Source organism: Garra rufa, chromosome 19 (genome assembly GCF_049309525.1).
Source record: "Garra rufa chromosome 19, GarRuf1.0, whole genome shotgun sequence".
NCBI classification, from domain to species: Eukaryota; Metazoa; Chordata; class Actinopteri; order Cypriniformes; family Cyprinidae; genus Garra; species Garra rufa.
Window position 1 is genome coordinate 38,799,213 of NC_133379.1, and position 16,427 is coordinate 38,815,639.

General features: G+C 24.6%; 1 protein-coding gene across 1 annotated transcript in view; it reads left to right on the forward strand.

Moving 5' to 3' along the window:
• The window catches only part of dym (dymeclin), an 85,008-nt gene that overhangs the window by 50,520 nt on the left and 18,061 nt on the right, over positions 1–16,427 (forward strand). Inside the window, exon 14 of the mRNA XM_073824059.1 lies at positions 15,059–15,164. Coding sequence (XP_073680160.1) covers positions 15,059–15,164 — 106 coding nt within the window. The remainder of the gene's footprint in view (positions 1–15,058; positions 15,165–16,427) is intronic.

Below are 16,427 nucleotides of genomic sequence, written 5' to 3' on the forward strand. Positions count from 1 at the left end.
AAACCCACAGCTCTGCAAAAACATCATCATTTCAGTGGCGGCACAATCGAGCATTATGAAAGAGTATCTAAATAAAAACACTCCGTCAAGAACTCAGTCACACTGAACTCTCCCTCTTCATTTCACCTCGTTAGGAAGCGCGCGATCCTGCCAAAAGAAAAACGAAGCACTAAAACGGCATTATGGCACGTTCTTCTGAAATGTCAGCCATGTTTTCTCCAGCAGTGTCAGCATTTAATTTTATTTGTTCCTTCTCCTTCAGCATGCTGTTTTCTTTCCTCTGGTTCTTGGCGAAGGGCAGAAGTATTGGCAGCGGCGCTCGTGTGCTGTTGGCGCAGTCGTGGCTGGCGGCTGGAGATAATGCTCACCCGCGGTAGCAACACGTACTGTTTACATAAATGCCCGTAGCAACTCTGCTAATGACGGGGGAACGCGAGGCCAGGCGCACTAATTGTACATTATAGTGGCAGTGCAGAACTTCCTTTTAAAGCTGTTTTGTAGAGTTGTGGCGCTCCGGCGGTGTTAGCGGTTAGCTCGTAAGTTAGCATGGCTGTGCGTGCCAGGCGACAGTTTTTGGTTATGTGCGGGTAGGCAAAGGTCAGTGTTTATGGTGGCTAAATTGAATAATTACGCTATTTTCTCAGATTTTATGTTCGGGTGGAGCTGCAGTTCTGCTACATGTGCTAATGTCAATCATCAGGCATTATTTCCTATGACCTTACACGCTTTTAAAGCAAACCAGACGCTCATGATGGTGGAAATCCCATGTTCGGTGGTCGGGTTTGTTGTTAAAACTTGCATTAGGCAATTTATTAACTACAATGAAAGCTTAACAGTGTTTTATTAGTGAGTTGGTAACACATTCAGTGCCTATAAAATTCATTATTAAGGAGCTCTTCATCCATACTGTTGTTTTAGTATTTTTATGTACTGGTATTGTTTTATATATATATATTGAAAAGTTTAATATTATCAGTATTTGTTTCTTATTACTATTTAGGTTTAATTTATTTTAAGTTTTTTTAGTTCAGTTTTTTTATTTACATTTTTTTTTATATTACTATTTAGGTTAATTTGTTTTATTTCAGTTTTGATTTGGATTTTTTTTTTTTCACCAGTTAGTAATTTTAGTGCTTTAAATGTCTAATTCAATCTAATTTTGTTATTTTAATTACTTTTTTATATTACTATTTTGTTTTAATTTATTTTATTTCAGTTTTTTAATTTAAAAATTACAGTTTTTGTACAGTTAACTGTCAAAATTACAGTTAGTAATTTTAGTGCTTTTTTCTTTTTTTCAATTTTTTATTCAGTTAATATTTAGTTTTTTTTGTTATTTTAATTATTTTTTATTTTACTATTTAGGTTTCATTTATTTTATTTCAGTTGCTTTTAGTTCCGTTTAGATTATTATTTCTCACCAGTTAGTAATTTTAGTGCCTTAAATGTCTAATTTTCATTCAGTTAATATTTAGATTTAGGTTTAATTTGTTTTATTTCAGTTTTGATTTTTATTTATTACCAGTTAGTAATTTAGTGCTTTACATTTCTGATTTTCATTTAGTTAATATTTTAAATTTTGTTTTATTTTAATAATGTTTTATATTATTATTTAGATTTAATTTATTTTATTTCTGTAGTTTATTGTTCAGATATCAATGTTTTTTTTGTGTGTGTTTTTTTTTTACCAGTTAGTAATTTTAGTTCTTTAAATGTCTAATTGTCGTTCAGTTAATATTTATTTGTTTATTTGTTATTTAAATTATTTTTTATATGATTATTTAGGTTTAATTTGTTTTATTTTTTATTATTTATTACCGGTTAGTAAGTTTAGTGCTTTAAATGTTTAATTTTCATTTAGTTAATATTAAGATTTTTTTTTTGTTATTTTAATTATTTTTTATTTTACTATTTAGGTTTAATTTGTTTTATTTCAGTTTTGTTTTTTATTAATTACCAGTTATTAATTTAGTGCTTTACATTTCTGATTTTCATTTAGTTAATATTTTAAATTTTATTTTATTTCAAATTATTTTTTATATTACTATTTAGTTTTAATTTATTTTATTTCACTTTGATTTTTATTTATTACCAGTTAGTAATTTTAGTGCCTTAAATGCCTAATTTCATTCAGTTAATATTTAGATTTAGGTTTAATTTGTTTTATTTCAGTTTTGATTTTGATTTATTACCAGTTAGTAATTTAGTGCTTTACATTTCTGATTTTTATTCAGTTAATATTTAGGTTTTTTTATTTATTTATTATTTTCTGTATTACTATTTAGGTTTAATATGTTTTATTTAAGTTTTTATTTTTTACCAGTTAGTAATTTTATTGCTTTAAATGTCTATTTTTTTTTTTTTTTTGTTATTTTAGTTAGTTTTTATATTACTATTTAGGTTTAATTTATTTTAGTTCAGTTTTGATTTTTATCTATTACCAGTTAGTAATTGTAGTGCTTTAAATTTCTAACTTATATTCAGTTAAAATTTAGATTTTTTTTTAAATTAATAATTTTTTAATATTATCATGTAGGTACTTTTTTTTAGTTTAGTTGTTTTTAGTTCAGTTTTAATTTTGTTTTTACCAGTTAGTAATAGTATTTTATTGCTTTAAATTACTAATTTTCATTCAGTTAATATTTAGATTTTTTTGTGATTTTTAATATTTTTTATGACTATTTAAGTTTCATTTATTTTATTTCAGTTCAGTTTTTAGTTCAGTTATGATTTTTATTTGTTACCAGTTAGTAATTTTAGTGCTTTAAATGTTTGACTTATTTTCAGCTTTATTTCATTTTTCAAATAGTTTTTGGTGTTTTTATTTAATTTATTTAAGTTAGTGCCTCAAGGTGAAATAAAATATATATATTTTATATTTTTTATTTTATTTCAGTTAAAGTTTATTATAAATAATTGTTATAAATATTTTTTATAAATATTTTCTATAATTTAGTTATCTGTAATTTTCATTTAACATTTTGCTTAATTTCAGCTTCAGTGAACAGAAAAGTTTTTATTTTATTTTTAAATAATATTACCTCGCAAATCATTATAATACACATTATAATCTGTTTTATGTTCTTATATTCATCACCAAATCATTAATTTTAATGCATTATATTCTTCAAGTGTTAAAATATTCTTCAAGTGTTAAAATATTCTTCAAGTGTTAAATAACTAGATTTTTAAATTTTGTCTTTACCAAACATATTATTTTTCAAAAGATAAGATGCTTTACAGTATGTATTATTGGTAACACTTTACAATAAGGTTCATTAGTTAAACATTAGTTAATGTATTAACTAACATGAACTAACCATAAGCAAAACATTTGTTACTGTATTTACTAATCTTTATTAACATTAGTTAACGGAAATACAATTGTACATTGTTTGTTCATGTTAGTTCACACTGCGTTAACTAATGTTAACAAAATTTTAACAATGGATTAGTAAATGTTGAAATTAACATTAACTAAGGTTAATAAATGCTGTATAAGTGCAGTTCATTATTAGTTCATGTTAACTAATGTGGTTAACTAATGTTAACTAAGAAACCTTATTATACAGTGTTACCGTATTATTAAATATTTTGTATTGTATTATAGATTTTTTTTCTGTTCTATTTAATAGTTTATTTTGTTCAGATCATTCAGTCCAAAAATAAAAAAAATATGATTTTTTTATTTTATTTTCAATGTCTCTTCTTTTTAGTTCTGTTTTTTTTTGTCTATTATTGGATATTAATTATTTGCTTTGTTTTTGGCGACTTTAATATCAAGTTACCATTTGATTAAATTCATGATTTTAAGATGCATTTATTTTGAACCAGTCCTGTCAGCATCAAGTATTATTGTAGAAGTTGCTCTTTGCTTAGTAAAAGGTCGTTTTGGAAGTATGAATGCCTGTTTTGTCCTGAAACGAACAGGTCGCTGGTATTACCGCAGTCCGTTCCATCGAGAGCGGTTTTAAGGATATTGTTTTTCCGTCTAATGTTTATGCGTTTCCTGTGGTGGGTGTCGATAGCACCCAGCTGCTTCAGAAATGAGTAAGAACGCTGTGTGTTTCTCTTTGAAGCCTCTGTGTCTGTAAAAGTTTGGTATTGAAAGACTTTAATAGCTCCAGGCTGCCTGGAGGATTCTGCTTCCTGTGCGGACAGGAAGTATTTAGAGTTATGAGGCTAGTTCTGCATTAGATGAGTTGGACGCGGACCACACAGATCAGAGGGAGTGTGTATGTATTTCTTGTTCATTGTGTGTCATGGGATGTTGATGCTGGAATGGCCGTTGCCCATAAAAGAGCAAAGCCACAGGATAAGATGAGAAACACAAACATACACACTTCCTAAACTTTAGAGTTTCCTTAAGATGCCAAAATGTTGTCATTCTCTGACTTTTATAGGTTTGGAGACCTAAAGGAGTTAAGCATCCAAAGTGTTTTTCAACAATAAGAAACAACAACCATAGATATATGTAATGTTTTTATTTTTATATTTTCCATTTTAAATATAGTTTTCGTTAATTTTCATTTTAGTTCTGTTAAAGTTATTTCAAGTATCAAAAATGTTTTTATCGCTTTAGTTTTAGTTAATTCTATTAATTATTTTTAGTTATATTTTAAACACTCTATTTTTGAACTCTTAATATTTATACAAATAATAATTGTTAATATAAACTATTTCCATTTAAAATGTTTCCAAATGTTACAAATTTTAGTTATATTTTTCGTTAATTTGAGTTATTTCAATTATCAACAATGTTTTTGTTTTAGTTAATTACATTTAATTATATTTTAAATACACTATATTTTTGAACTTTTGATATTTATACAAATATTACTTGTTAGTATAAAAATATTTTAATTTTAGCTGTAATTTTCTTTGGTTTTGTCATTTAAAAAAAATATATTTCATATTTTTATATTTTATTTTAGTTTTGTTAAAGTTATTTCAAGTATCAAAAAATGTTTTTGCTTTTTTAAATTATATTTTAAACACTATATTTTTGAACTCTTGATATTTATACAAATATTAATTAATATACAAATATTTCCATTTAAAATGTTTCCATTTTAATTTGTTACAATTTTTCAGCAATTTTTATTGGTTTTGTAATTTTTACATTTTTTTATGTCTGTATTTGATTTATTATTATTTTTTAAAATTATTTATTTAATTTTATTTGTTAGTTATTTCAAGTACCAAAAATAGTTTTATTGTTTTAATAACATTTTTAAATACACTATATTTTTGAACTTTTTATATTTATACAAATATTACTTGTTAGTATAAAAATATACATTTTAATTATAGTTTTGTCAATATTTTGGATGTTTTAATTTTTATATTTTTGAACTCTTGATATTTAGACAAATATTAATTAATATACAAATATTTCTATTTAAAATGTTTCCATTTTAATTTTAGTTACATTTTCCAGCTATTTTGACTGGTTTTGTTATTTTTACAATTTTTTTTAATGTCTGTATTTTATTATTATAATTTTTTAATTATTTATTTTATTTTATTTGTTAGTTATTTCAAGTACCAAAAACGTTTTTATTGTTTTAGTTAATTACATTTAATAATACACTATATTTTTGAACTCCTATTGATATTTAAAAAATATTAATTGTTAATATAAAAATTAGTTAACCCTTTTAATTTTATATTTTATTTTATATTTAATGTAATTAAATTTTTATTTTATTTTATTTTAACCCTATTAATTGTATTTTTATTTTAGAATTCATTTTAATTATTTTTTTATTGCACATTAATAAAACATTAATAAATTAGATTTTCAATTAGGTGTATACGCAAGAGCAAAAAAAAGTGTTGCATAATCATTACTTACATAATATGTATTCAGGAACTGTATGTAAATTGTATGTAACTGGTATTTTTTCTGCAGAGGTTTGATGAGATCTGGTGTTTTAGTCTGAACAGCCAGTAACCTCAGGTTTGAGAAACTGTTATCCGATAAAGAGCTGTTATCGACTGAAGCAGAAACTCATCCTAACCTCTTGAGTCCTGTTAGCATGTTCAGAAAAAGCCAGGAGATCTTCATGTAGCTGCTGTGGATTTATGACATGACGTTTGAGTGAATCTCAGTGGAGCGTTTGAGATCAGTGGCGTTAATTGGGATGAAGATGGATTCTGATTGTTATTTTCAAGGCAGCATTGATTGTTTTGATCTTAAAGCTGTCAGACGAAGCATTTTAAATGTGTTTGATGAGTCTGTTACTTTTACGAGAACCTTCAGGCGAGTGTTTTCCCCGATTTTCCTCTGTTTTCATCTTCTGTTTTACATTCTCAGTTTGTTATTATCATTAAAGATTCAAATAAAGCATTCCTCTTAAAGGGGTAGTTCACCCAAACAAAGTGTGAATAGGTATCAGTGTCCGTTTTACTGGTTTTGAATATTAAAAGGTGAATTTCACAAGAGCATGTCCAGCTAAACCAATTTTAAATATTCTTGGCATTATTTTCATGATAGCAAAACACATTTCCCTCAAATTCCTGTTACTGTAGTTGTCCAGACATTTTACCTTTCAAGTGTTTTTTTTTTTTTATTTGCATTGATACTGTATTTTTTTGTTGTATTACACAGTAATATTTTTTATTTAAATTCTAGAATATTATTTAAAAGTAGCATAAATTAATTTACATTTAAAGCTACTTATGTTAATGTATATTTTTATGACAATTAAATGGTTTTCCCGCACAAATTATCGTTGTTTTATACAGGCATTTTACATATATTTTATATACATACATATATGTATTGATAACATTAATATTTAAGTTTAGATAATAATGTAAGTTACTAGTATAAACTATTTTATATATATAAAACTATAAACCATAGTTTTATTTATTCTTGACTTTGTTATTTTGTGTTTTCAATAGTTAAGTTCAAATAGACTTAAAATATAACATATAATTAATACTAAATATTTAATAGTAGATATTTTATTTTATTTATTTTTTTATTAAATTTTATTTTTTACTTTTTAATTTAATTTATTTACAAATAATTAAATTTTAGATTTTATTTTGTATTATTTATTTAATTGTTTTTATTTTATATTTAATGTAATTTAATTCAATTTGATGGTAATTTAGTTTATCAATTTTTTTATTATTATTATTTTATTTATTTATAAATGTATTTATTTTAATTAAATTTTTATTTTATTTGACTTAATTAATTTTTTTATTTAATTTTATTATATTCTATATCTTCTATTTAATGTAATTATTTTTTTAATTAAATTTTTTATTTTAGTTTACATAAAATGTGTTATAATTGTATTCTATTTAATACTTAATAATCTAATTTAAAAAAAAAATTTTACTTTTAATTTAATTTAATTGTATTTTTGTTATTTATATTTTATCAACTTTTTTATTATAATTTTTTTTATTTAATTAATTTTTATTTTATTTGACTTTTAATTAAATTGAATTGAATTATTTTTTATATTTTATTTAATTTTATTATTTTTAGAGTTTATTTTATATTTAATCTGGTTAAATTTTTATTTTATTTGAGATTTTATTTTTATTTTATTTGACTTGTAATTTTTATTTATTTATTTTATTTAATTAAAAAATGTAAATTTATTTTTTTTAATTTAATTTAATTTAATTTAATTTTTACTTTATTTCATTTTGCATATAGTGTGCCCCTGATCTGTTCTTTCATGAGATTGTGTCATGTTGGGGAACATGTTCATGTTCAGTCTGTGTCCAAAACAACAGAACCACACAAGTTCTGTCCAAAACCCGATCAGTCATACACCTGATCTGATAGACCAGCATGATTAATCTCAAAACACACTTGCATATATTATCAGCAACAGTGTGTATATGTGACTCTATTTGACTCAATAATATAAAAAAAAAAACTTTGTTCTCCTCTCTTTCTTGATCTTCCCTTTCTAGCCTGTACTCATCTAACAACGCCTAATATTTTTGAGCACTTCCTATGTTGATCTGCCTCCTTAGGATGAATCACTTGTTGTATTCCCAATTTGTAAGTCGCTTTGGATAAAAGCGTCTGCTAAATGAATAAATGTAAATGTAAATGTATATGTATATATGTGTGTGTGTTTGTTAAAAGCCCAGGTGCACTGAAGGACCCCGTTGGAACAGACAGACAGGGTATTTTTAGCTCCGAGTGGCTTTAAGAGTCGACAAAGTGCAGCCGCGTCCCATTAGCACAGTGAGAACGCCACCTGCTCCAGACAGACCCACAGAAAAGAGACGGGGAAATCGACAGACACCAAATGAAGCACTTCAACTGGCCGTGAACAGACAGAGCGTAACAGACACACAGATTTAGCTAGACAGAAAGTACCAGACAGCGTGTGTGTGTGTGTGTGTGTGTGTGTGTGTGTGTGTGTGTGTGTGTGTTTGTGTGTGTGTCAGACAGATCAAAACCCAGGCCAGACGGACAGATAGTTCTGTGTGTGTGCCAGCGGGCATTTAATGTGCTCTGACTCTCTCAGTAGGTCACAGTGACATGGCATTTGGTATAAACAGACTCTGAGCGCCGCTGTCTGCCCTTCCTGCACGCATCTGAACCCCAAAATAAATACAGATCAATCTAGAGTCCCAGACCCAACGAGTCCTCGGCGACTTCACCAAATAATCACCGTGGGATGTTTGACGTTGTCGTCGACGTGGACTCTCTGCTTCGTGTTTGTGGGCTGCTTGTTTGCTTCAGAGGAAACGGTTGATAATAAGAGCAGAGCGGGATAATAATATTTATGTTCCGATTTGTTTTCCTGTTTGCGTGGTGTTTGCTAAAGCGAGCAGCGCTGTTTCTGTTGCGTATACTTTAAACTTCAGTGTTTGCGCTTGAATGATTTTTCAAATCCTGTGTTTTTAAGGACGTGTGATGTTGTGCTTTACTAAGTGGTCAGATGCATAATTTTATGCTTAAAAAAAGCACAGTATGCCCTAGCAATGACTTTATGCCTGTTTTTTTTGTGTCAGGTTTATTATTACCAAACAAAAAAACTAAAACAAATATCAAATAACAACAACAACAAAAATTTGCATTACTTGAAATAAAATATTATTATAATATAATATAATTTAGTACTTAAAAAACAAACTAAATATGCTATAACCTATTAATTATTTACACTTTTTGTCATTTTTATTTTTATTTTATATATATTAATTTGTATTTTATTTGACTTTTAATTAAATTGAATTGAATTATTTTTTATATTTTATTTAATTTTATTATTTTTAGAGTTTATTTTATATTTAATCTGGTTAAATTTTTATTTTATTTGAGATTTTATTTTTATTTTATTTTACTTGTAATTTTTTATTTATTTATTTTTATTTAATTTAAAAATGTAAAAAAAAATGTTTTTAATTTAATTTAATTTAATTTTTTTACTTTATTTTATTTCATTTTTTCATATAGTGTGCCCCTGATCTGTTCTTTCATGAGATTGTGTCATGTTGGGGAACATGTTCATGTTCAGTCTGTGTCCAAAACAACAGAATCACACAAGTTCTGTCCAAAACCCGATCAGTCATACACCTATATATATATCTTTTTTTTGTTTTAGCAATTAAATTTTAAAATGTATTTTTTTTTTCCATTTTTAATTTATTTTCACTTTTTGTCATTTGTAGTAAATTATTTCTATTTACCTTTTTTAGTTTTTATTTATTCATTTTAAGAATATTTTATTTTTATTTAGCTTTTTCTTTTTCTTTTTTTTTTGGTAATATATCTTTAACTTAATGTTGCCAAGCAAGCTTTTGAAATCTGATTATTTATATAGTATTGTAATGTTTAATATTTTATGTATTTATTTTAGTTTTTATTTTTCATCATTTTTAGGCTTTTTTTATTAATATTTATGTTTACTTTTTTTATTTTTGTTAATACTTTTTAACTTTGTTAACTTTTTTTAGTTTTTATTTATTTACACTTTTTGTCATTTTTAGTTTTGTTACATACATATTTATTTAGCTTTTTTGTTTTAGTAATTTAGGTTTAAAATTTAATATTTACTTTTTTCATTTTTATTTTTCACTTTTGTAGTTTATTTTTTTCTGTTTTTATTCAGTTCTTTTTGTTATACAAATTTTTGTTTTTTTAATTTATTTATTTTTAGCATTTTTTTATTCTATTTAGCTTTTATTTATATAGTTATATTGTTTTTTTTTTCACTTTTTGCATTTTTTATTTATTTTTTTAAATATATTTCTATTGTAATATTTTATTTATTTATTTATTTTAGTTTTTAGCTATTTTCACTTAGGTGTTTTAAATTTGCTATTTAGCTGTATCTTATTTATTTATTTAATTTTAGCTGTTTTAGTTAATACATTTTTAACTTCATGTTGCCAAGCAAGCTTTTGAAATCAGATTATTTATACAGTTGTTTTTATTTGTATTTATTTTACTGTCATTTTTATTTTTTTAATATATATATATATATTTGAAATATTTTAGTTTTTTAGATTTCTATTTACCTTTTTTCTTTTTTTGCAATTTTAGTTAATGCATTTTAACTTAGTGTTGCAAAGCAAGTAAGTTTATTTTATGTCAGCTTTATTTAAGTTAATAAAAATTATTTTTAGTTTTTCGTTTTAAAAATTAAAACAGAAAAATAAAATTTTGTGCATCATGAATAGTGAATTTGCTCTGCCTGATACAGTTTTTTTTTTGTTCTTTTTGCATCCATCCTTAACATAGTATGCAATTCCAAACATACTCAAGGATCATAAGAGTGTTATGAAGAAAAATAAGTGTGTGTGTGTGTGTGTGTGTTATATGACATCTTCATACGGTTAGAGCTCAAAGCATGTGCCGTCCTTTAGTGATGGATGAGGTCATCAGTATGAGACGCATTAATCCTTCCCATCATGCCTGCTGCTCTCCATCACCCCACATGTGCAGCACTTCCATTGTCTTTCGCTCACACACACACAGGCAGACGGGAAGGATTTGAAGGTCACCATAGTGAGGGAACTTATTACCCATGATTCATGTTTAATTCTGCCTTTAACATACGAGGCGTCTGATTGGCTCGTCTCAGCCTGGCTATTATGGCACACACTTACTAGCTGGAAACCAGGTCAGAAAGGTGTTAATGTGGGTATCTGTATGCATGCGAGTATGATTTGTGACTTTCGACATGACGACCTAGTAGGCTGCCTACCTAGACATCATCGGACAATCCCAGAATGCATTGTGTCAAGCTCAGTGGAAAAGTCCTGCTTGTATTTCCTTCAGTAGTGGAAAATATAGGAACTGTCCCGGTTTTAATACAAGTAGAAAAGTGTGCTCACTCAGGAACTTTTTAATAATATATATATATATATATATATATATATATATATATATATATATATATATATATATATAAATATTTCTGAACAGCTTTATTTATTTATTTATTTATTTTGTTTTAGCAGTTTTAGTAAAATTTTTAACTTAATGTTGCCAAGCAAGCTTAATTTATATAGCATTGTAGTATTTAATATTTTAATATATTTTTTCTTTCTTTTTATTTATTTATATTTATTTTCACTTTTTGTCATTTTTTTTTCTATTTAGCTTTCTTTTTTCCCTTTCTAAGCAATTTTAGTTAGTACATTTTTAACTTAATCACTTGTTTAGTAATATTTTACCATTAAAGATTTTATTATTTGTATTATATATTCATTTAAAAAAATCTTGTATCAGTTTAACTGCTGTATTTTTTTTATTTTGTGTTTTTGTGGTGTTGTCATATTTAATGTATTATTTTTTGTTTATTTATTTTCACTTGTTGTCATTTTTATTTTTATTTTTTTAGCATAAGTATTTTTTTCTTTTGTGTGAGCAGTTTTAGTTAAATTTTTAACTTAATGTTGCCAACCAAGCTTTTGAAATGTATATAGTGTTTATATAGTATTATAGTATTTAGTATTTTAATATATTTTTTTCTTTTTATTTAATTTATTTGTATTTTCACTTCTTGTAATATTTTGGGTTTTTTAATATTTATATTTAGCTTTCTTTTTTTCCTTTAAGCAATTTTAGTTAAGTAAATTTTTACTTTGTCATTTTCAGTCATTTGAAATATTTTGATTAGCTTTACTTTTTTTTTTTTGTTTTAGCAATTATAGTTAACCAAATATAGTTAACTTCATGTTGCAAAGCAAATAGAAAAGTATGCTTACTCAGGGACTTGTTTAGTAAGATTTTACCAGAAAAGATTTTAGTATTTTTGTTAATATGTTAATTTAAAAAAATCATTTTAACTGCTGTATTTTTGTTTATTTTTTTCATGTAACTCTTGTATTATTGCAATTAAGATGGGATGCTGACATGGCAATAAAACTAAACAACTACTACCACTATTAGTAAAAAATAAGGATAAAATAGTTCAGTTTAATTAATAAGAAACTGTATTGGCCATTATTGTTTGTTTAATGTACACTGGAAAGTTGTGTTGTTAGTTTAACAACATGTTATTTTAGTATTATTTATATATTGTTATAGTATTTATTTATACATTTTAAATTAGCTTTTTACAATTTTTTGTAGTTTTTTATTTTAGTGGTGTCAGTAATTTTGTTGTGGTTTGTCATTTTTATTATTATTTTTTTTTTTTTTTTTTTTTTTTTCAAAATATTTCTATTTAGCTTTCTTTTTAATTTTTTTTTTACTGGAACTTAAACCTTTTTTTTTTTTTTAATTTAATTAGTTAATTTTCAAAATCTAATATTTCTTTGTTATTTCAGATTTATTTCAATTAAAAAAAAAACAATTTGTAGTAGTTTTATTCAGCTATAACAGCCCTGGTTAATGTCAGGCATATTTGGAACTGGGCAACTCAGTCGTGACGGAGACTTTTGATTAAATTAAGTTTCAGGAAACTTTTAGCCTGGTTTCTGTTGTTTATTTTAACTCCCAGACCAAGTCAGAAATGCTTCTGAAAATTATGCTGTCCTCGTCTTTTGTCTAAAATGTGACCCATTTTCTGTCAAGCTGAATTTGAAAAAGTTCTTGGAGAAAGTCAAGTGTGGAGGTTTTTCTGATCCAGCCCTCATGCCCAGACCTGAGAGAAAACTCTGACCCAAATTACATACTGTACAAACCTAAGCTTCATTAAAGAGCTCAGAAACCAGAGCACAGTTACAAAAGCAACAAACGGCCTGTGACTGTTATAGCCGTCATGGATCCTAATCGGCGACAAGCAGTGACTCGACTCAGTCAGGGTTATTACCATTAACTAAAACTATTAAAAATGTTTTTGTTAATTAAAATAAAGCTGAAATTAAATATTAAAAAACTTTAAATTTATTTTAACTGGTTGCAAATTCAACATTTGTCATTTTTGTTTGGTTTAGTTTAAGTTGAAGTTCTAAAATAACAGATTGAATAAACTTAAAAAAATAAACTAAAAACTAGAAGTATACTGACATTTTTATTAGGAAAAAAAAAAAAATAACAAAAACAACAACATAATTACTAGAACTTTACTAATTTGCCGAAATCTGATAATTTATATAGTATTGTAGCATTTAATAATATAATTGTATAATTTGTCATTTTTATTTATTTTTTCTATTTAGCTTTATTTATTGTTATTTTAAAATGTTTAATTAATACATGCAATTTAAACTTAATGTTGCCAAGCAAGCTTTTGAAATCTGATTATTTATGTAGTATTGTAGTATTTAATATTTAATTTAATTAATTTATTTTATTTTATTTAGCTTTATTTTTAAGCCATTTTAGTTGACACATTTACTAAATATGACACATTTACTATATATATATATATATATATGATTAAGTATAAATTAAACCTTAATGGCAAGATTTCCAAAAACAAAACTGTATAAAAATTACAAAAAAATGGAAAAAAAGAGAAGAAATTATGCTAAAATTAATATGTAATAATATATAATAATACTTAAAAGTAAAACTATTAAAAAATATTAATAAAAAGAAAGCTAAATATTTAAAAATGCATAAAATATTAAAAAGCACAATAAATTAAAAAAGCACAATAAATTAAAAAAAATTAAAATTTAATCTGAAAATATAAAAAAAGCTAATTTAAAATATGAATAATGCTATAATAATATTAAAGCAACACAAGTATAAGTTAAACCTAAATAGCAAGATTTCAAAAAACAAAAATGTGTAAAAAATAACAGCAAAAAAACCTAAAACATTATGCTAAAATTAAAATGACATTGAAAATTGAAAATATATATTAAAAAACTGAATATATACTATAATAATGTAATATTAAATAAAACTGGTTTCAGTAGTTTGGCATTAAAAGTAAAACTATTAAAAAACATAATTTAAATTTAAATTTAAATTAAAGCTAAATAGAAAATATCTGAAAATGCATAAAATATTAAAAGCACAATAAATTACAAAAATTAAAATTAAACAGAAAATATAAAAATAAAAGCTAATTTAAAATATGAACAGTACTATAATAATATAAATAATATTAAAGCAACAATTTAATTTATACAAGATAAAGTATAAATTAAACCAAAATAGCAAGATTTTAAAATAAATAAAAATAAAAATCTATGAAAATTACTACAAAAAATACTAAAATTAAAAAACAAATAAATAAAAGCAAGTGCATTTATTATACAAATTTTCTTGCTTTTTCTGCCATCTTTACCAGCTGAGCAAATGCATTGTGGAATTGCCTCCAGGAAGGATGCATGTCATGCTGCCTTTCCATTTTTGTTAAAACAAGGTGTCTTAGTATATTTATGAACAGTCTTAGCATCACCTACGATGCCTTTCAATGCATTTCCTCCGCTGTGACTCTTGGTCTCTCAGATGTGCAGATTACGAAGTTATACGTCTGAAAATCTGTCGTGCAAAACAAACGCAGCAGTGCTTCGACAGCATCGTTCATCACCGTGACACGCTGTTTTGATTTCTTGCTGATACTGTGACACACGAGACAAATACGATCTCTAAAAATGATTTCATGAAAGACTTTGTGGTTGTAACTCTCTCTAATCTCTCTTTCTCTTGCAGTTTGTTTGCTCTGCTGTCAAAGAAGCACAATAAAGTTCTGGAGCAGGCGACCCAGTCCTTGCATGGGCCTTTGGGAGCAGACGACAGGACCGCTCTGCCCGATTATGTGAGTCAGTTCTTAAATCAGTTCACTGTGAGTCAATTTACTGATTCACACTGATTCATTAGTCTTACATTTAGTTTGTTTTTAAATTTAATGTAACAGAAGGTCTTAAATGTTATAACAAAATGTGATTGCTGCATGTTTAAGACATAATTAACTTAAGATTTTCTTTTAATGAATTATGATAATGTTTACTTATATTGTTAATATTAAAATATGTTTTAGATGGTGTAAATTAAATGTAAAAAAAAAGTAAACTTAAATTATTTTAACTTGTATGTAAATTCAACATTTGTGACTTTTGTTTAGTTTAAGTTGAAGTACTAAAATAACAAACTGAATAAACAAAATAAAAATAAACTAAAAACTTACACTAAAACACATTACACTAAATTACTAAAATTATTTATATAGTATTGTAGCATTTAATATTTTAATTGTTTTGTTTTTTGTCATTTATATTTTGTTATTTCTATTTAACTTTATTCATTTATTTATTTATTTTAGAAATTTTAGTTAGTACATTAAATTTAAACTTAATGTTGCCAAGCAAGCTTTTGAAATCAGGTTATTTATATAGTATTGCATTTAATATTGAATAATTTTTTTTTTTTTACTTTTTGTCATTTTTTGTTTTTTTTATAATTCTAGTTAGCTTTGTTTTTTTAAGAAATTTCAGTTAATACATTTTTAGTTTTTTGTTGCCAAGCAAGCTTTTGAAATCTGATTATTTATATAATACTTTAGTATTTAATATTTTATTTATTTATTTATTTATTTTAATTTAGTTTGACTTTTTGTAATTAAAGAGTTTTTATATTTAGAATTTAGATTTTTTTTTGGCAATTTCAGTTTTTGAAATCTGATTATTTGTGTAGTGTTATAGTATTTAATTTATTTATATTTTTTAGTTTTTATTTATTGTTGCTTTTTATAATTTTTTTAATATTAAAAAATTTAACTAAACTTTAAAAAACACTTGAGCTTGGCAAATAACTGAAAAAAGGTTTAATTGAAGTACAAAAAATGCTAAAAGCCTAAAATTAAATAGAAATATGAAAAAATATATATTAAAAATTGCATACAATATTAAAGCACAAACAATTACTAAAATTAAAACTTATCTGAAGATTTAAAAAACTAGTGTACTTCCTTCTTTTGTTTGTAAATATAGAAAATGCATAAATGTAAAATACCATTTTTTACATTACTTAAATAATAATAAAAATAGTAATGATAATCATTATTTATTGCTTTTAATTTAAT